Source organism: Oratosquilla oratoria, chromosome 19 (assembly GCF_046742065.1).
Source record: "Oratosquilla oratoria isolate Oo_2021 chromosome 19, ASM4674206v1, whole genome shotgun sequence".
NCBI classification, from domain to species: domain Eukaryota; kingdom Metazoa; phylum Arthropoda; class Malacostraca; order Stomatopoda; family Squillidae; genus Oratosquilla; species Oratosquilla oratoria.
In genome coordinates this window covers 64,088,538-64,109,716 of record NC_134795.1, presented here as the reverse complement: position 1 = coordinate 64,109,716, position 21,179 = coordinate 64,088,538, and the positions used below count along the sequence as shown (strand labels likewise).

The following is a 21,179-nucleotide window of genomic DNA, read 5'->3' as shown; positions in this document are numbered from 1 at the left end:
TGATTTTCATGTGCTGTTCTGTGGGAAAGATTTTGGTTTCTGCATTAACATATTCTGTTGGGGTGGTTTTAGTGGTTATTACTCTTACTGCTTTGTTTTGTGTAGTTTGTATGGCGTCTTTGTATGTTTTTTCTTGACTGTAAGGAATCATGCTGTGAGGTGTAGTCTGGTGTGGTTCTTATGAGTTGTTTGTATGCTGTGATTAGTGTATCTTTCCACTGGTTAAAACCTGCACTTCCAACTAATCTCATTATATTTATTCACTTGTTGATTTTTATTAATAGGTCCTTTTTTGTGTAGGCTGAAGGACATGTGTATATCAAAAGTTAGGCTTATGATTTTGGGGCTCTTGTCCAATGGAGGAAATTGGTCATTCAATTTTATCATTGTGTATTTCCTAGATTCATAGTTGTCTGGGGTGAGCAATGCCAATGATGGTTTCTGAGGGGATGCTGCCATTCTGTTTTGTCTCAACCACTTCTCTATTTTGCCAGTGTATATTTGGGTGTTCTTAGCAATTATCTTGTAGTTGCTTGTGTGATAAGCTATTATTGGTAGGTCATCTGCATGCATAGATAAGAGCTTTGGTGTTATGGTCTGGATTTTATGTATAGATTACTTGTGAAGAAGTTAAATACTGCAGATGAAAATATTGCTCCTTTGGGGGATTTTATTGTACAAGAATTTGGTCCAAGATAATTGGTTGTTTTGGAATACTCTGCACTCTCCTTGTCCCATTTGATATAGGATAATGTTTTTTTTTTTTTTTGTTTAATTAATATATCTTTTCACAGCTGACTGGTAGTGAAGAAAGTGTGCTTCACCTTGACATGTTGGATGACAGTTCCATGAGTGAAGCTGCAGATCCCCGACCAGTCACCCTACCTGAACACTTGACTGACCCTGTAATGGGAAACCATTCCCACACACAGGTAAAGTATCATCTCATATATTGGGTATCATTTAGCAAGTAGAGCAAGTTATATATGACAACTTGTTTTGAACACGTCTTGCATAAAATCATACCTGAAATGGCTAAGAAAATAATGTCAATAACTGTTTCCCTCAAGTTTCACTGACTGGAAACTCAGCTCTGTAATGGCTGGTAACAGTTCTTGGGCCCTCTCATAGGTTCCTTGGGGAAGAAATTGTTGGACTGTTGTGTGTGTTATGTTAGTGTTGGACTTTTTGTGTCACTGGCTAGGAGGAGGGGGCTTTTGCCAGATGTCATCCTTATCAATATATGAAGATGGAATATAGTCAAAGTTGATATCTTGGGATTGGTCAGACTGAATGCAAGCCCCTTGGAGACTGCCCGTCCAGATGGAGTTGAGTGTGTTGACAAATTTTAAAGATATGTGGAAAAGAGATGTTTCTGATGTCCATCTTGCAAGACCATCACTTGCAGGTGTCCGTGAAAATAAATGCATAAGTAATATGGAACATGTATATGAATTTGGTGTTGCATAATATATTCTGTCTTCCTGCATTGTTTCTCACCTAGGCAGGGATGACCTTCATCCACAAGGAGCTATGTAAAAGAGAAAACAAATGAGTGTGGGATGGGTGATGGAGGGGGTGCATGTCTTGGCTGGCTACATCCCTTTTAAGGTGGAAGAGGCCTTTTTGATATATACATACATACACCAAGGGCTCTTTCACCCTTACAAGGGAGGTAGCCAAAGTCTAAAGGCATAATTCCACTCCCACCCATTTCATCCCCACCCATTCCACTTCCATTCACCACCCCTCCCTCCCTCCCTCCTTCTTATCTTGGCTCCTCCTGGATGATGGATCATCCCTGCATCTTGCCCACTCCCCTGGGTCAGAAGTAGGAGAGTAGGGGTGGAAAAGGAGTTGGGAGATAGTTGATGAAAGAGTATTGGGATGGTTTGGACACATGGAAAGAATGAGTAAAGAAAGATTAGTAAAGGAAGTGTGGAAGGCAAAGGTGGATGGAGTGAACAGGTGGGGGTGACCGAGGATGAGATGAATGGATGGGGTAAAGGGGGTATTGTGAAAGAGGAGAATGTCTGTTGAGGAAGGGAGAGAATGGAAGATAAGGATGAGTGGAGAATGGTTGTGTAAGGATGATGCTGTGGTGTATGGAAGGGAGTGGTTATGTTTAAAAGATATTTTGACACAGCCCAAAAGGATTTCTCCCCATCTACTTTTTTTATATATAGATAAAATAGAATAGATAGATCCATAGCAATATACTTCTCTTATGCTTTCCTATATATTAACATCATCTAAATTCTAAATCCTCATGAATTTGTATTTCTTTATTTGCCCAAGGCTCTATTCCATCTGTTTTGAAAATTTTAATGAAAATGTGATCTATGTTCATAACTTATCATTCATATAACAGAATCTTTCTACATATCATTTATGGAGTATTGATTGCACAATTACATGTATTATTTTAGGAATTGTTTTGGGACACTCCTGTGGACCAGGGCTACATATCCTTCATCTGTGTTAGAGTAAAATATCTTGTCATAAAGGAATGATGAGATGCTTTTTAACTATTGCTGTGCCTCCTTTCTGCTGCTTCCTTAAACTTATATATTATGAATTCTGAGACTACACCTTTACCTTTCCTGATCCTCCTTTGGTTGTGAGGAGGAGAATGCCACCACTATTTTCTCATATGTCATTGAAAGCAACTAAATGGGATGGAGTGAGGAGGATAGATTGCCCCTTTCTCTTTGTTTTTCTCCTGGAAAGAATAAAAAGATAAGAGGGTCTGGAAGGACTCTAACTCTAATACCTGGGTCATTCAATGTGTATGGATGTGGTACAGATGAAAGCAAAAAGGAAAATAGTGGTCGTGAGTGTGTGAAAAGAAAGTTTGATGTATCAGCTTGGGTGAAATGAAACTGAAAGGAAACGGAGAATTTGAGTTGGGGAGTGTTGGAGGTAGGGTGTCAAGAATGGTAGAAAGGCAAAAGAGGAAAGGAGTGGCACTACTGATAAAAGATGAGATGTGTAAATGTATGGTGGATTGTTGGTGTCATCAAAGATGGTATGGGATAAGATGAGATTGGGATCAGTCAGTCTAGTGCTCCAGGTCTCTCTTACATGAAATTCATGTTTTGTAAGGAACTGACAACAGCCACTAGGTTGGCTCATAAATTACTCAGATAAGAGATATTATGTTGTCTTGGTAAGGTTAGAATAAGGGAATATAGGATGATATTTTCAATGTTTTTTGTGCAGTGATTGAATTTGGGGCAGTTTGCTTCTGTGGCCTGGCCTATTCTGTGTTTGTATTGTTCTAAAGCCGAATGGTGACCTGATTGCTAGTGTGGTTCTTGCTTGTCATGTGAGGGATTTCTCTGCAGGGCTGAAGTCTGGAGGAGTTTGGTGGAGTAGGGAATTTGGTGATTGGCCTGGCATTACTTATTTTAGTTCTCAAACACTTCATCCAAAATACATTCAGTCTTTCTCTCTGCCTCTCTTATATTCCAAATATGTATAAAATTAGATAAATAAAGATTACTCTCTCAACATGTACCTCCTTATAGCATACTCATACATACTTTTGCTTCTTTATTCTCAAAGGGAGGTGATTTGCCAGTCACCCACAATTCCCAGGCAGTAGTGTGTCAAGTTACCTCTACCTCGCCACCAACAACCAATGATCACCCATCAACTTCCCCTATGTCACGGTCTCGTCCTACAACACCTGCAGTATCAGCAAGTTCACCTTCACCTTGCCTATCCAATAGTTTTCGAAGCTTGACTGGGTCAACACGTAGATCCTTAACCTCCAGCCGGAGAAGTCGAGTAGTTCCTGCATCAGCTCAAATGTCAGTCATTGCTCGGGAGCTCAGAACTCCACAGTGCCGAGGTAAGAGTAGTTCATCCATTTTAATTTGAAAGGTGTACTGAAGTATAGAATTTTTTGGAATAACAATCTTGGTGAAATAAATAAGAATTGTTGAAAAGTTTCAAGTTCAGTGAGATATGAAAATATGAGGTGTACTGAAGTATAGAATTTTTTGGAATAACAATCTTGGTGAAACACAAAAAGAATTGTTGAAAAGTTTCAAGTTCAGTGAGGTATGAAAATTATAAAATAATTGTTCAATAGCATTAACAAAGAAAATCTCCACCAGCATAGAGCAAAAGTTTTCATGTATAGTATCGAGTCATTGAAAGAAAAGTATGTAAAGAATATAATGGTTAAGGTATATTGTTGACATATTGATTTTTGGATATAGAATGATTCAGGGATAAATTAGTAACATTTCCTTCTTCATCTAATAGTACAGAATTTGTCAAATAAATATTTTGATAAGAAAAATCACTTTATTGTGCATGTACAGGGTATTCAAATTGAGGCATTGTTTTTTCTTTCTTTTATTTACATCCATACTTCAAAATCCTGTGTTCTTTTATGTTTCCAGACATGCCTGAAGAGTACGATTCAGGGACACTGGCAGAGTCACCATGTCCCTGGGTTGTTCCAACCCAAGGGCTGCCCCCCTCTGGCCCCATTGCTGACCTGGAGGTCTCATCTCTTTCGCCACGTGAACTTGACTCCATCAACAGCTCATCAACTATGAGTAGCAGACTGCCAGAGCTCATTCTGTCTGTGGAGGCAGTGTGTATGCGTGCTGACCAGGGCAAGACAGAACAGGGGAAGACACAATCTTTGTGCCTCCAAGATGTGCCTGTATGTATACTTGACAGTGGAGGGGGTGAGAGGATTAATCATTCTATACCCAAGGCTGCATGTGGGTCCCATCAGCGTAGTAGTGCCCATTGCAGACTCTGTGCTAGTTTATACCATTTGATTTTACTCAACTAAGTGACAGGAAGACTCCGAACAAAATGGGATTGTTTTCAAGCAATACCCCACTTATCTTGAACCACCCCCTTCAGGCAACTAATATCATATGGTGTTTGCCAGAACTAAATTTGCAAAGGGAGAGACTGGACTGATGGTGTAAACACATCACAGTTGATTCTCTTACTGGAATTTCTGAAATTTGGAGATTTCCAATATTTAGAATGAGAATGTCCAAAATCAAGGAAATTTTAAATACCAGGAGCACTTTTATTCTTAATATTAGAACATTTTGAATTTCAGCGATTCGGAATAAGAAATAACTGTAACCTCTTTGGTCTTATGATACTCTTTATGGGTGTTTTTCTGACTCTTGCTAGGTGAATGTATAGGTAGTACTATTTTAAATCTCAAAAAGACCATTTCCTCTTACAAGGAGGAAAGGGCCTTTGGTATGTATATACATAGGGAAAAGATGGGTAGAGTATTTTTGGGATTTGTTGAATATAGAGGAGGATGGAGGCTTTGTGGCAGGAGAAGGTGCTAGGACAATGGCTATGATGAGAGGAGAGAATGAAAGGGCTATAGGAAAAGAGATACAACGAGTATTGAAAGAGAAGTTGGTAAGGTACTTGGGCTAGAAGGTTGTCATGTGGAGGGTTTGAAGAAAGGAGAGGTTAGATGTAGTGGAATGGCTAGTGAGATTGTTTAATGTGTGCCTATGGGAAGGAATTGATCCAGTGGACTGGAGGAGTGTTTGTATAGTTCCACTGTACAAAGGAAAAGGGGACAAAGTTATGGTAGTTTGAGAGGAATCAGTCTGTTAAGTGTAGCTGGTAAGGTGTATGGGAAGATGTTAAATGAGAGGATTAGGAGGGGAATAGATGTGATTAGGGAAGAGCAGTATGAGTCTAGGAAAGGAAGAGGATACCTTGATTAATTTTTTTTTAGTAAGACACATATGTAACAAGTTTTTGGAAAAATGTAGGGATGTACTTTTGGCTTTCATAGTTGGGTTGACAGAGAGGCAATATGGAATATATTGCAGATAGGGGAAAATTTTTACATGAGTGGTAGAGCTTGTGTAATTGCAGAGAATGAAAAAAGTGGTTTGAGGGGGTGTAATGTCAACATGATTGTTGTTGTTGTTGTTGTCGTTCCCTAGACTGTCTGTCCGAGCAGTCCCGTCTCCCCAAGGAAGGCCACAGCCGAAACTGGGTTTTCCCACAAATCCTTTATAGAGTGTATGTTGTGTTGTTTGCGTGCATGATTGTGTATAATGCAGTCTTCCATTATGTGTTGTATGGTATGGGGTGAAGTGTTACATCCTGGGCAGCTGTTCACAACACGGTCGTCCAGCCTCTTCTGGTAGCTTAGAAGTGCTGGGTGGTGACCGCATCGCAGTCTGGCCAAGTGGACTCTGTCCTTTCGTGGGAGAGAGGATTCAGAAGGGTGGATATCAGGGGGTCTGGCATGCAGCAGTGTGTTGTCTTTCAGTGTGTTAATGGAGCGGTGAGTGATATGATTATGAATATGTTTCCGGAGGCTGGTATTTGGTGGTTGTGGAGGAAGAGAAGAGAGTATCTGTGCGTAATAAAGGTCTTTGGGTGTAGTTTTAATGTTTCTTGGTGTGTGTGGGTGTTCTGCTATGTAGTGTAGTGGGTGTGATGTGTTTGTGGTGGCTGCAGCAAGTGTTTGTGTGCCTCTCATGTCGAGGTGGTCCTTGACTTTGAGGACTTTTGTTTCATGGTGTAAATGGTCTGTAGGTGATGTATTTGTGCAGCCTGTAATTGTTTTTAGGGCTTTGTTTTGTATGATTTGAAGGGTGTTGTGGTGTGTCTCACTGAGATTAGGAGCCCATGCAGGACTCGCATAATTCATCACTGAGCGTATGCATTGTTTGTATATTGTTATATTAGTTTCTTTGTTTTGTCCAAATGTTGTTCCAGTGATTGACTTAAGTGCGTTAAGTCTAGGTGTGCATTTGTTTTTTATGTTTGTGAGGTGTTGTTTGAAAGACATGGATGTATCGTATGTTACACCAAGAATTTTCGGTGTGTTTGTGTGTGGTATTAGAGTGTTGTTGATGTAGAGATGAGGTATGTATTTGTGTTCTTTTGTCCAGTTGGTGAGAAGTGTTGCTGTAGATTTGGTTGGAGCTATTTTGAGTCTGTTTGTGATGAACCATGTGTTGAGTGTGTCAAGGTAAGGCTGGATTATTTCTGCAGCTTTGTCTGTGTTACGATGTGTGCATGTGATTGTTATGTCATCTGCGTAGGAAGAGATTTGTATTTCTGAGGTGTCTGGCGTGGGTAAGTCATGCATGTATAGATTAAATAATGTGGGGGATAGAACTGAGCCCTGTGGTACTCCGTTCTTAATGTTTCTGATGTGCGATGATTGGCCATTATATGACACATGAGCATTCCTGCCTGCCAGATAATTGGCCAGCCATCTTTTGGTGTTATTGTGCATGTCTGTGTTATATATTTTATTTGTTAGGTTGTGGCGGGGGATAGCATCAAAAGCTTTACTAATGTCCAATGTTATAAGAAGTGTTCTGTGGTGGGGCCTATCTGAATTGATGCCATCTAAAATTCTTTGTGTGAGGTTTGTCAGAAGTGTGTTTGTGGAGTGTAGTGGCCTAAAACCGTGTTGTGAGTCAGCAAGGGGAATATATGGTGTGACAAGTTTAAGTATTAGGCGTTCAATGACTTTAGAGGGGGTGCAGAGAAGTGTGATTGGGCGGTGCGATGTTGGGATTGTTGGGTCTTTGTTCGGTTTTGGAATGGTGATTATTTTACCATGCTTCCAGATGTCGGGTATAGTGTTGTGTGAATAGCTGTAGTTTGCAATGTTTGTGAGTGCGTGTATACCTTGTGGTCCAATGTGTTTTAGGTGGATGTTGCTTATGTTATCAGGGCCACAGGCAGATGAGTGCTTGAGATTATGCATTATGAGTTTTGTCTGACTGTCTATGAAGGGTGTATAGTCTGAGTCTGTGAGGAAGTCTTTCTTACGTCGAATGGTGCGTCGGTCGTCAGGGTAAGATGTAAGATGGCTCGTCTGTGCAAAATGACGTATGAGTGCGTTTGCTTGTTGTCTGTTTGAGGGTAGATTATCTGTTGATGTGATTATTGCTGCATGAGAGCGTGTAGTGTTAGTGTTGGATAGTGTGATGCTGTTGAGTGTTTTGTACAATTTGCTGGTGTTTGTTTTGTGATCAAGTGTATTGATAAAGTTTTGCCAATTTTGTGTTTTTTGTTCATGTATTTTATTGGCAATCACAGTGTTTAGTGTTTGTATTTGGTCTGCTATGTTTTGAGGGATAGGTGTGGGGGTATCGTGTTTAAGTGTGTCACGTTGTCTGATGAGGCCTTGGATTTCTGGTGTGAAGTTGGGGTTGTGTGATTTTCTGTTGCCTCTAGGGATGTATCTCTTGTCTGCGTTTTGTATGATTGTATTAAAAGCGTTCACAGCATTGTTTATGTTTGTGATTGGTGTACTGTTAAGTGTTTCAAAATGTTGTTCTGTCTCTTCAGTAAAGGCTTCCCAGTTAGCTCTCTTGTAATTGGTGTAAGTGTGTCTGTGGCCAGCTGGGGTGCATCTTGTTTTGGTGGTGATGATGATTGGAAGGTGGTCAGAGCCAAGGGCTCCGACCACTCTCCATGATGTTGTTGGGGTTAGGCAGGGGGAGCAAAAGGTGATATCAGGAGAGGAGGGAGTGTAGAGGGCTTGGTATGGGATATGTGTATGATTATGCGTGTTGTTCATGATAGTCAATGAGTCGAATTGAGTCTGTATATCAAGCCCTCTGTCTGTGTCAGGGTTGTCGACAAACCAGGCAGACGACTTGGCGTTGAAATCACCACCCATGATCAGGTTGGGGATTGAGGTTAGTTGGCTGAGTTGAGGTCTGAAGGTGTTTGGAACTGTGGGGGATGATTGGGGGGGAATGTACATGTTAACTATTGTTAGTGTTGAATTGTTGCCTGTGCGGATACGAATGGATTGGGTTTCTGTTGTGTTATCTGTGGTAGGGAGGAGAATTTTGGTTGTGGCACTTGTGTCCACAAAACAGATGGAATGGTGGATCAGGGTGATGAGTCCACCGCCATTGCCGTCAGTCCGGTCTTGTCTGATGGTGGTGTAATTATGAAATGATGGTGTTTTGTGTGAGTGTCTTAATTTTGTTTCTTGTAAAATTGCAATGTGTATGTTGTGTTGTTTAAGAAAGTGTTCAAGTTCATGTTTTTTAGTGTTAATACCGTCAATGTTGTGTTGTAATATGTTGATGTTGTGTGTTTTGTATGTGTTGTATGTTGCCGTTTGGGGTTGAGGTTGGGGTGGTAGTGGGGAAGGTGTAGGATCTGGGTCAGAGGGGGGAAAGGAGAGATCGGGGACAAAGGAAGGGGAGTACTAATCGGGGGGTAAGGGCAAAGGGAAATTGGGAGTGGGTAAGGGTGTTGGCTGTGGTTGGGGAGGTGGGATTGGGGTTACTGGAGGGCAGGTAGAACATGTCCAAGTGTTTGTGTATTGGTTTGTGTCAGCAAGTGTTGTACAAGTGAGGTGGGCCCAGTTTTTGCACATATTGCACTGAACTGAGCCCTTTGTCTGTCTGCTCGAAGTAATGGGTTTAGAGCATGTTGGGCATGTGTATTTTGTAGTGGGCCCAGGATTGCTCTCTACATCTCCGGCTAAAAGTAGAAGAAGAGGGGTGATCGCCGGAAAATGACCCCTCAGTGCAGAAAAAACGTAACATTGTGTGTTGGAAAAAAAGGATTGTGGTACTCCCCCAGGTAGGCGTAGCTCTTCCTTGGGGATCGGTGCCATCTGCGTAGAGCTGATGGCCAGGGGTGGTTGCTGCTGATTGGCCCCCAACTCTTGGGGTTGGGGGGTGGTCCCACGACGTAGACGTTGCAGCTCCAGGACCAACATGATTGTTCAATGTGTGTATGGATGGGATGGTCATGAGTGTGGAGTTTAAATGCACAGTATGTACACCTCTAGGCTAACACAAGGATTTCCTTGTGGGGGTGGGCTATGTTTTCAAAATTTATAAATACTTACAGTGGAAATAGGCATTAAGCTAAGTGTGATGGGTATGAATTGTTTGTAGAGTATGTTTAGTGTCTGTTGTCTAGAGATAGTATGGCTGACTGATCTGAATAAGTCAAGTTTCTTAGAGCAGTCACCAAGACAGGATATTATGGGGATAGCTATTATCCATATAATACAATTACATACATACATACATATACCAAGGCTTTTTCTCCCTTACAAGGGAGGTAGCCAAAAAGGAAAAGGCATACAATTAGGTAAGTGAAAATAGGTAAGTACACATACATACAAATTTATTATATAATTTTGATATAGAAATCGCTTTAGTTTGTAACTAATAATTGATTTACTTTAATGTCATGACCTCCCCCTCTCAGAGAAGGGTAGGAAAATACAGTAATAGTAATTTTTACCTCAAGTTTCACTGACTGGAAACTGCAGCCCCGTTATCAGCATCAGTCCTCAAGCCCTCCCGTAGATCTCTCTGGGAAGATGCATTGGGTTTTTCTGTACTTAAGTTGTTTGGGTCTATTTCTATGTTGTCAGTTAATAGGAAGGTTAGGAGAGCAGTTTCCTTGTGTGAAAAGGTGTAGAGAAGGTAGTGGAAATTGATAAGAGATATTGGGCATGGTCTGGAAACCAGATGCCAGCTCCATAGACCTTCACTTCTTGATGGAAATAAGGTTATGGATGAGATCTGAAAGTGAGTGACAGGGAGGTGATTCTCTTTGATATTTGTATATTGCAGAACTATTATAAACAGGTACAGTACACTCTCATTATGGACAGGTGTTAGGTACCTAAGGTATCCATTGATACCTAAAGTTCTTGATACCGATTCTTCTCTGGTCAGACTTTTTCATGTTTTCATTTTTTTTCCCATCTTTTCAACCACTCATATATTAAGTACAGTTTATTGTAAATGTTTCTAAGAAATTAATTATTTTTATAAAAAACAACAACAACAATCTTTCTCCTTTGCAATGTACACATCAACTGCATACATTAATTCCCTCCAGTCTCTGTACCTCATGAATGAAAAGTCATACCTGTCACCCTCCTCACCACTTGAGTGAAAAGCAGTGCATCAAATCACAACACTTCCACAGCAGGATGGAGCTGCCAGAGCTGGTTTACCCTTACCACTTCATTATATGGCAACCCTCCTCTTCAAACACACAAAAGTTTTACAGGGTCTTCCTCCTTTCACTCTGATCTTTTACACTCTCTATACCCTAATCCACAGACATTCCTTATGCATCCAGTGTCATCTTTATTCCATTCACCCACCTCATTCATGATATTTCTTTCCTCTGAATCTTCATTAACTTTATATTTAGATTAAGGAATCAAATGTCTTCTTCTGGAGATAAGAACTAAAAGTTTTTTGTCCCCAGGATGATGCAAGGCCCAGCACCATCTCAAGTGAGTGTAGTGCTCCCTTGCAAGAGGAGAATGCAGTGCCACAATCCTTAGATTCATTATCAACAGTTGAATCACTCTTACTTTGCCCGGTGACCAAAGGATCTCAGTCATTGCTGAAACGCTCCTCCTCTACGTCTTCCTGTGACGGGTCGCAAGTGCCCACGCCTTCATTACCTCCTTCCCTGCCAGCTTCCCCACGCCCTTCCAGTCATGTAGTCACAGTGTCTCATGTGTAAGGGTGGGTATTCCTCACCAACCTTTCTGTTGGTGATTGTGTACCTGTATGTAGTCAGGTAGTACTCCTTATCTTCTGCACGGTGGCAGCGATAGGTGTAGTACTCCAAAATGGTGTCAGCAAGCCATGTGCCATAAGTAAGGGGTATCCAGTGTGGAAATTACTAGTCACTTGGTGACAGTTAGTGTGGTGCTCTGAATTACCAGTCATTGGGTGGTGGTCGCTGAAATGCTGCCACCTAGTACCTGCCACACTATGGTTATTGTTGCTTGATACCAGCAACTGTCATGAGGCAGAATGTAAAATTGCTGCAAATATCCAGTTATACAAGGTGCTACAGAGATTGTAAATCATTTGGTTTGTCATGCACCAGTTGAGAAGATACCAAGCTCAAAATGGTGTGGCTTGGGGGAACTTCAGGTTGGCTTACTCATTGGGAAGTGTGTGCGAAATGCCATGGTGATGCAGGGCAATATCAGAACTTGAAGCACAAGAAAACACAGCCAGATAGTTATAATGCAGGATGGATGGGTACATCATGCTAAAAACTAGACGAGTTACTTCTTGCCATCCGTGTAGAAAACTTGTTGATTAACTCAAGGGATCGTTGTTTTACCATCACCCAACTGATGTTGTTACTGTACTATTACTTGGGAGTCATACCATATGGGGTAGTTATTTAGTACGACATACCTGGTGACTAATATTTTTTTAGAATAATCCAAGAAAGACAATTTTCTACCATATTGAGTAGAAAGTAATTTAACCATGCTAAGATGAATGCTTGGTAAGTTCCATTTTTACACATGGGCTTCAATAGCCGGGCTGTGATTATATCATTAATGTCATACAGTGACTGGGTCACAAATATGTTGCCATATTGTTTATACTAACCATAGGCATTGCTATGGCTGTCGGAGACTGTTCTGATGGATTCATGGATACCATTGATTCAGTAAAAGTTGATGTTTCACTGTGATTGGTTCAAGATCACTATGATTTTTTTTTTTAAATAATGGTGAGATGCGATTGCTTCATGAAAACTGAAATTTCATTTTAGCCTACATTTTATGGTGTGACTGGTCTATGAATGTTTGAAAGTTTCTTACACATTTCACATTGTATATTTACTTTAAGAATGGTGTGAAAATGTTGTTTACACTTGGTGTTATATTTTGGCTCAGTAGGGTTGTACTGCCTTTGTATAGACTGTACAGTTGACCAAATTGATCTTGTCAGGGTTTTGAATTATTTTATTTATATATTTTCTGGCACCTCTTGTACCCAGCAGGTAAAATCATTGGACAGTCCTTCTTTCTGATGAAAGATAAATACATTTTTTGACAAGATTTTTTTTTGGCCAGTAGTATAATAGTTACCTCTATAAAGTTGGTTCTCTTTTGAGAACAAGTTCTTTGGCTGAGGTCAGCAGTATCTGGTATACTTGTACTAAACTTTGTGGCTGTGATTGCCAAATTGTGATGTTTTCTGATTGACTGATTGGTGATGTTTTGTGATCTTTTCAAATGTGTATTTTGCTATTTCCAGATTAGAATATACATTCTTTTTTCATAATAGTTTTATAAAATAGTGTCTCATGTTTGGATTTAGTGGTAATGGAATTACCTCTTGTGCATTATTAATTTTTTCATTGAATCTTTTTAACATGGTTTCTTATATTTAAATTTTGTAGTAAAGAGGTTGCCTATTGTGCACTGTTAAATAATTATAATAACAATAACAATAACAATAATGATAAGAATTGTTCCCTCAAGTCCAACTCAGTGAAAACCCATAGCCCCACAGTAGCTGGCAACAGTCCATGTGCCCTCCCATAGAATAATATTTAACTGTTGCCTTGAGTTTCATTAAGTGGAAAACCTGCAGCCCCACAGTGGGTATGAGAAAGGAACCTTGGACTGTTGTGTTTGTTGTATTCATGTAGGATTGTTTCCATGCCACTGAAAGTGGTAGTGGAAGAGAGCAGTTACCAGTTGTCATGTGTGTATTTATGAAAAAGTGTAAGAAATACAGTTGAAGCTGATAGAAATAGATCTTGGGCCCAGTCCAGAGAGAGAGTGTCAACTCCTCAGGGCTACATGTTTGTTCTGATGGAGATGACGGGGTTGACAGGTTTTAAAAATGGGCAACATTTCTGTCCATCTTGCAGGACCACCACATGCAGGTACCTGTCATTGGTCCATCCAGTCACAGTCTCCTTCCATTCACTGTCTTTTGCATGTTCCCTGCTTGACAAACATTCCATGGGCATCCAAAGCCCCCTTCACCTTTTCCATCCATCTCATTCTTGTTCTTTTAATTTGATTTATATGTTACTGCTTTCCATACTCTGTTTGTCTTTCCTCACTCATTCCTTATAGCCAGACCATCTCAGCACTCTACTTATCATTCTTGCATTTACCTCCATTACCACCTAGACCATGTACACAACCATGGTGACATCACACAACCCTGATGAAGCTCCACATTCACCTTAAACCATTCACTCTTTCCATTTCTAACCCTCACATATGCCATACTATGCTTGTAAAAACTTAAGTGCCTTCAACAGATTTCCTATTTCATTTGTAACATGCTCCAAATAAAGTTTCTCTGTCAACCATTTCACATGCCTTCCCCAAGTCCATGAAAGCCCCTCCCCCCCAAAAAATGGAGACATCTGTACTGTGTGTTAAATACTTCTCACATACTTGTCTTATCATAAAACTTGATCAGCACACCCTCTTGTACTCTCACACTGCTGTTTCTTAGTTATTCTGTTCTCCTTATCCTCTCAATTAAAATACATCCAAACAACTTGCTGACTACACTCATCAGACTGATCTCTCAGAAACTAATACTGTACATTAATATTTATCTCCCTTCCCTTGAATAATGAGACTATAGATGTATTCCTCCAACCCAATGGGAAACTTCCTGCCTTTGGACACACATTGAACAATCTTTCCATCCACTCCACAGTTATTACTCTTCTATTTGTCAGATATACAACATGACATCTATCCAATTCAGGTGTCCTCCCAGTTTTCGTTTCTTTCAATGCTACTTGTACCTTCTCTTTTGTTATAGCCTTATCATTCTTCTCACCCATTCTAGTCATTCTGTTGTATAATTCTCCTAGTATCTCATACCACCATAGTCAAAGCCTCCCTGTCCTCATCTACATTCAACAGCTTCAATACTCTGCTTGCTTCCTTCTCACAGCCTTCTCTTTCATTAATTATCTCTCTTCTCCCTTCACTCCAACTTGCCTCTTTACACGCTCTCCATTTCTTTACAAGGTATCTGTTTTTATTTTTCTTTCAAAATTCTTAAACACTCTTATAGCGTATTTCACTATCACTATTCTTTTGATTCGTCTCACCTTGTGCTTTGCTTCCATGTACCCTCGTTACTCTACATCTTTCATATCCTTCCATGTTTTTTCTGTGCCACCCTTCCTCTGAAATAATTATTTTTATCATTCAATTTCTGAATTGTATTTTTAAGTTGGTTGGGAGCATATTGAATAGTCTAGGAGTACAGTCTTCAACTATATCTCCTATTATTCAATTAGGTCATGGTTCATATTTCCAGCATTTATTTGATACATTTCTAATTGATGTTTGTCTAAAGTTCATATAAATTCGGTCTATCTCCCATTAGGCTTTCTGAGGCTTGAGTTTTTATTTCTTCAATATCATTTTTCATTTAACTCGTTTTCTTTTCTGAAGGAGAGGAAGAAGTTGCCAGTCCTTCACACTTTAAGCACATCTTGTCACCAACTTCTAATCACAGCAGTTTGGTGTTCTCAACAATTATCTTAGTAGTTATTATCTGTGATTTGTCTGGCAATATCTTAAAGTTAATAATAACCATTTAATGAAATTTTGAAACCACTAAGCGCCAAAATAAGTCTTTAAACTTGAAGTAATTCAAGACCTGTTGAGTCTTGATCACTCCTTTTGATTTATCAAGACTTACATTGAATAGAATAATCATGAACTAGCCAAAATGAAATCTGCAAAACATGTCACTGTGTTGAAAGGATTGATATATTGGTAACTTTTAATCGGTCAGAAAATGTAACATAGACTTATAATTGCAGTGGATGTTGATCATCTTGTTTTGTTTTGAATAGGTGTGCCTTCTGAATGCAATGTGGATGGATAATCAGTTTGTGACATTTAAGCACTGAACATTTTATTTCATTTAAGTGACTATAGAGTATCATATTTATAGTTGTGTGACAATGAATCATTTCAATTTGTGTATACTTTGTATTGTGTATTTGATCTTTGTTGACAGAAGCTTAATCTTAGCATGATTGGTGTTCTATCTAGAGTTGAGGAATTGTGAATTTAGTACTATGTAATTCCATATTTTTTCACCCATTAATATGAAATAGTTTGCACTTTGAGCTTATATAGCATAATAATGCTAGTATTGTTCACTATAAGAAGTGGATGAAAACCATTATAAAGCATTTCTCTGGAACGACCCACTGCCAAATATGTTAACATCACTGTACCAAAACTGTATCTGAATGAAAAGGTTACCACTGTGCTGAGTAGTATGGTAATTTAGTGAAGCATTAATACATGCAACATTTTTTTATGTAGGTGACATAACTTCAATATCTTGAGGAATATGATGATAGAAACATTATTCCCTTGCATTCAGTTGTATATGTTTTTAGGTTTTTGTTATGCTGTAGCAATTTTAAGGAAAGCAAAACACACTTATCTGGCAGCAGCTCCAGCTGACTAGGAGGAATTTCCCCCATACAAGTGGCAGAGTGAAGAAAGAATAGAAAAGAGAGAATGGAAAGCAGAGATGTATAGGGTAAGATTGGGAGGAAGACTGAGAATGAGATGGATGGATGGGGTGAAAGGGGGGTTTTGGATACAAGTTGACTGTCTGTCAAACAGGAAAGAAAGTGTAAAAAAAATATTAAGGAATGAAATGAGATTGTAAATGGATGAAGAGATGTTCTCCTCATCTCTTTCATAAATTTTTGAAAGGATGAGGAAGGAGGGAGGAATTGCCATACAGTGAAGAAGTGGGGGCAAACCAAATTCAGCTGTTGGGATCTGTTGTGAAAAAGGAGTGTCATAGTGCATTGCCTTGGATCCAAAGTTTTATAGGGAACAAAACAACCCTTCATCCCCTGAGGTGTTAAGATAGAAGTGGTTGAATGGGTTTATATATGATTTGGTTTTGTGCTTTGATTTGGCCATCCTTTAGTATATATACATACATATATATATATATATATATATATATATATATATATATATATATATATATATATATATATATATATATATATATATATATATATATATATATACACACACACGCACGTATGATCACAAGTCCAACACATGATCCAAGACCAAGGGGTATCACACAATACTAATGAAATATTTCGTATTTAACTAGAGTGTAATTTTCATTACAGGAAATGTACTGGTATTTAGTCCAAGATAATGGTTGTGGCATTTAACTTAGGTCTGAATTACAGTGTAAAGAGTATACTATGTATAAAGATAAGGTTTTGGCAATGCGAGGCATTACTGAATTCAAAAGTAAATGTTTGTTACTGAACTAGGGCATCATATGCAATATGGGCATTACATGGAGTAATAGTGATTTTGGTGAGGCAATAGCAGTACTGTTGTAGTTTCATAAGGGAAAGAATGAATTAAGAATTTGCTGGTTTGGGAATATTCAAAAATAGGTGAACAATATAATTTGGATTAGTTGCAGGTAAATTAGATTTTTGGTTGTGAAGGAGCAAAATAGAGAAAGTAGAAGGAACTGATGCAGTTCTTGTAGGAACTGTGCTAATATATTATGAGAAGTAACATTATTCAGGTTGACACATCCACAATGCATATTGGCCACAAAATGTTCTCAAACATGTGCAGATTGTTTTTGCAGCTGGAACTCCATAAGGGTTTTATAGGACAGATGGAATGTCATTATTATCCTTTTTTCATAATTTCTTAATTCAAATATGTCAAGCTTTGAAGTTTTGAAATTTCCAGGTGTCTCATGTTTGCATCAGGAAATAAGATATAAGATGTTGGTACTGATGTAGCTGTGTCTTTAATTCATGATGGTATAAAGTGTTTATCTTTGAAAATGAATATAAGGTATGCCTGGTTGCAAAGTGTCTCAATATTTTGTTGTTAAAGCCAAAACATTGGTAGCCTTTGCAGACATAATTAGAAATATGAATTGCACATCTTTACTGTAGTTCCAGTTGTAGAAAATATGTTTGTCTAACAGTAAGAGTACTTTTTGCTGTGAGTGTCCTTATCCTCTCTGTTATTGCAGGTTAGTAGTGTTTTGAGGTTGGTGCATGGAACTTGGGGTTTTTCTTCCTGCAGTTTTGCTTGTCAGTGTCATGAATAGTGTAGAAAAGCCACTGTGGCATGGCTTAATTGAGGTGTTAAAAAATACTATTCAAATTAGAAGTTGTCTTGGGTGTTAGTAGTGTCATTAATGGTATAAGAAACTGACAGCATGGCTTGAGCTGGTAAAAAGAAGTAATCGGTAAGGGATATGTTAGTGAATTCTGCTCACCTTATGGGAATAACAACCTGAAGAATAGTAACCTCTGAAGTACTGGTAGTTTCAGGGAACCTTGAAATATTGATGAGGTCTATGATTGTCACTAGTTGGACCCATAGGTCTTTTATAATTCATCCTAGGCTCAATTGGGGTGGGGTGTAAACTCATTGGGGTTGACACAAAGTTGAATATTATCATCTTTACCTTTTGGAGAACAGCTGTATCATGTACAACCTCCATTTGTCACAGAATAGTGGGGAGAACTAATCTGCATATTTTGTGGGTTTTTACTGCAGTATAATGGGTGTTTACATCATCAGTGTTGTGCACAGTGCCACAGGTGCCAGATATTCACTATGAGAGCAGGGAAGACACTTATTGCCTTTACTCTAGACGAACTTAGTGAGAAGATACAGAATACATTATCTTCAGAGAAAATTTTGTTGACTTCTCAATGAAATGTCATATTATGACAATAAAGGGTTACTTGTGTCATGTAATGTATTAGATGATGCTTCAAGTGATAAGTTGACGTGAGAGTCAATGAATTAGAGCAGCTATTTCCCAACTTTCAACTATGATGTACCACTAACTTTCTGCTATGGGGTTGTCCCCCCCCCACTTCTTTCATTCACAATTTACAATATCAGTTCAATATGAAAGAAAAAAGAAAAGAAAAATATATACGCATATATGATCATTATAATTTAGCGGTTCATTGAAAATTAGTAGGTCAGGTAATTATAAAGTTCAACTTTGCTGTGTGCCGTTCATGAGGCTATTATATTTTGTTGGTTTGATAGTTACATTTTTATTTACTTTGACACTACTCATTAATGTGCATTTTTTTTTACTGATATATAATTACACCTTTGGTAATGGAAACAACACAATTTCTTGGGCATTTTGTTCTGTTTTCCAGATGGGCTACTTAGTTTAGTTTACTGTTATGTTTATGCCAATGGTCCTTTCCTCCATATGGGGAAGGGTGATGGCCATGCCAAAACACATTGGTGTCTCAGGAGGATGGAAAATAAGGTTAAATCAATAAATTCACTTATAGGGAATGGTTATAGTTAATATTGAAAACCAATACTTCTAGCTGTATCAAGATGTTTCACAAGACCTAATTACTTATGGTTGGAGGTGTTTAAATGAAGTCTTCAAGAACAGTGTATTTCATACTTGTAACTAATTTATTGTTGTTATGTTTACTTATGTTGTTACTGGATGCAGGCCATTAGGCCTCTATGTCCAGATCCTCGTTGATAATTTTTTCTGGTGACATTGAGCGTTGCTCCGAAATTAAACTTGACATCTTGTTCATTCCAGTGCTTGTCCAGACAACGTTCAAAGGAAGCCTTAGTAGCATGTACAACATTGGTAGGCAGGCTGTTCCACAATCCTATATGTAAAATAGTTCTTTCATAAAAAAAATTTGGCTCTCCTCCTGTACAGGTTGTAACCATGTCCCCTGGTTACATTTTCCCTAGTTATAAAAAGTGGTATTGCTTCTTCATATTTGCCATGCATCATTATATATGTCTCTATCATATCTCCCCTAGCTCTTCTATTAACTAATGATGGTAAATCTAATGTTTTCAGTTTTTCCTCATATGTTAGGTTCTTTAGATCAGGAATCATCTTTATGGCTCTTCTTTAGACATTTTCTATAGCTCTAATATCTTTTTTCCTCCAAGGGCTCCAAACTTCTTGTGCATATTCCAAGATAGCTATAAACAATGAACAAAACATTTTTAAATCCATGTGTTTAAAGTCCTACAGATGACACCCATAATTTGATTGGCTTTGCTGATTTTGCATTGTATATGGCCTTCAAACTTCAATTTATTGTCCACTAGTACTCCTAGATCTTGTTCTGCTTGTGTATATTTTAATTCTGATAGAATTATACCACCTGAGCTGTTATATGTGCTATATCTGTGATCATATTTGTTATCAGCCTGTTGCCCACTTAAATGTATTATTTTACATTTACTTAGATAGTTTTAGCAGCCACCTATCAAACCATTTGTAGAGGTGTATTGTGTCTTCTTGGAGTATGTTATTGTCATCTGGACCTGATATAGTTCTGAACATTTTAGCATCATCAGGAAATAGATAAAAATAAGATTTTATGGCATCTAGCAAGTCATTGATATAGATGATGAAAAACACTGGTCCTAAAACACTTCCTTGTGGTATCCCTCTTAACACTTCTTGCCATTCTGATTCTTCTCCATGAACAATAACTCTGCTTTCTTCCAAGTAAGAATGTCTCAAGCCATCTGTATATTTGTCCAGTTATTCCATACATTTTTAGTTTGGTCAATAGTCTGTTGTGGGGGACTGTGTCATATGCTTTCATAAAGTCCAGATACATCACATCCACAATGTTACCACTTTCTAGAGTTCATGTTCAGATATCAAGCACCTTAAGTAATTGTAGAGTTGTGGAACGTCCTCCAATAAATCCATATTGTTTATTGCTTAGCAGATTATTCTCTTTCATATAATTAAGTATATTTGATCTGATTATCTTTTCTAATACTTTACAAGTAATGCATGTGAGACTTGTTTGTCTGTAGTTTTCGGCTCTTCTTTTATTTCCCTTTTTATAAACTGCACTAATATTAGCTGTCTTCCAGTCCATTGGTATTTTGCCAGTCAGGAGATTGTTATAGATAATAGTTAGAGCCTTACTTATCTTATGTCTCACCTCCCAAAACACTCTTGGATGAAGTGAGTCAGGTCCTGGTGACTTGTCAGTTTTCAGGTTTGTCAGGTGTTGCAGCACTACTTCCTGTGATACCTCAACTTGGTTTAGGTGGATAAATTCTGGAACTCTTTGTTCAAAGGTCAGATCATCACTGTCACTTTCCCTAGTAAAGACTAGAAGCAAAATTTTGGATATTGTTTGTGCTTTATATCAGTTGTGTACAGGTTTCTACTCCCTACAGTTTCATCTTCAAGATCAGGAATGTTAGTTGTAGTCTTTAGTTTAGCCTTGACATACTTCCAAAATTTCTTATTTCCTATTTTCTTACTGGTAAAGGTTATATCTTCTGAGAATTGCAT

The 21,179-nt window shown here is 38.5% G+C and overlaps 1 protein-coding gene across 1 annotated transcript in view; it reads left to right on the top strand.

The window, feature by feature from the left end:
* The window catches only part of LOC143035955 (uncharacterized), a 161,079-nt gene that overhangs the window by 136,170 nt on the left and 3,730 nt on the right, over nucleotides 1-21,179 (top strand). The window contains exons 7-10 of the mRNA XM_076203207.1: nucleotides 795-932; nucleotides 3,568-3,856; nucleotides 4,416-4,684; nucleotides 11,257-21,179. The exon at nucleotides 11,257-21,179 is cut by the window's right edge and continues 3,730 nt beyond it. Of these exons, the coding sequence (XP_076059322.1) occupies nucleotides 795-932; nucleotides 3,568-3,856; nucleotides 4,416-4,684; nucleotides 11,257-11,520 (960 nt within the window). The 3' untranslated portion in view covers nucleotides 11,521-21,179. The remainder of the gene's footprint in view (nucleotides 1-794; nucleotides 933-3,567; nucleotides 3,857-4,415; nucleotides 4,685-11,256) is intronic.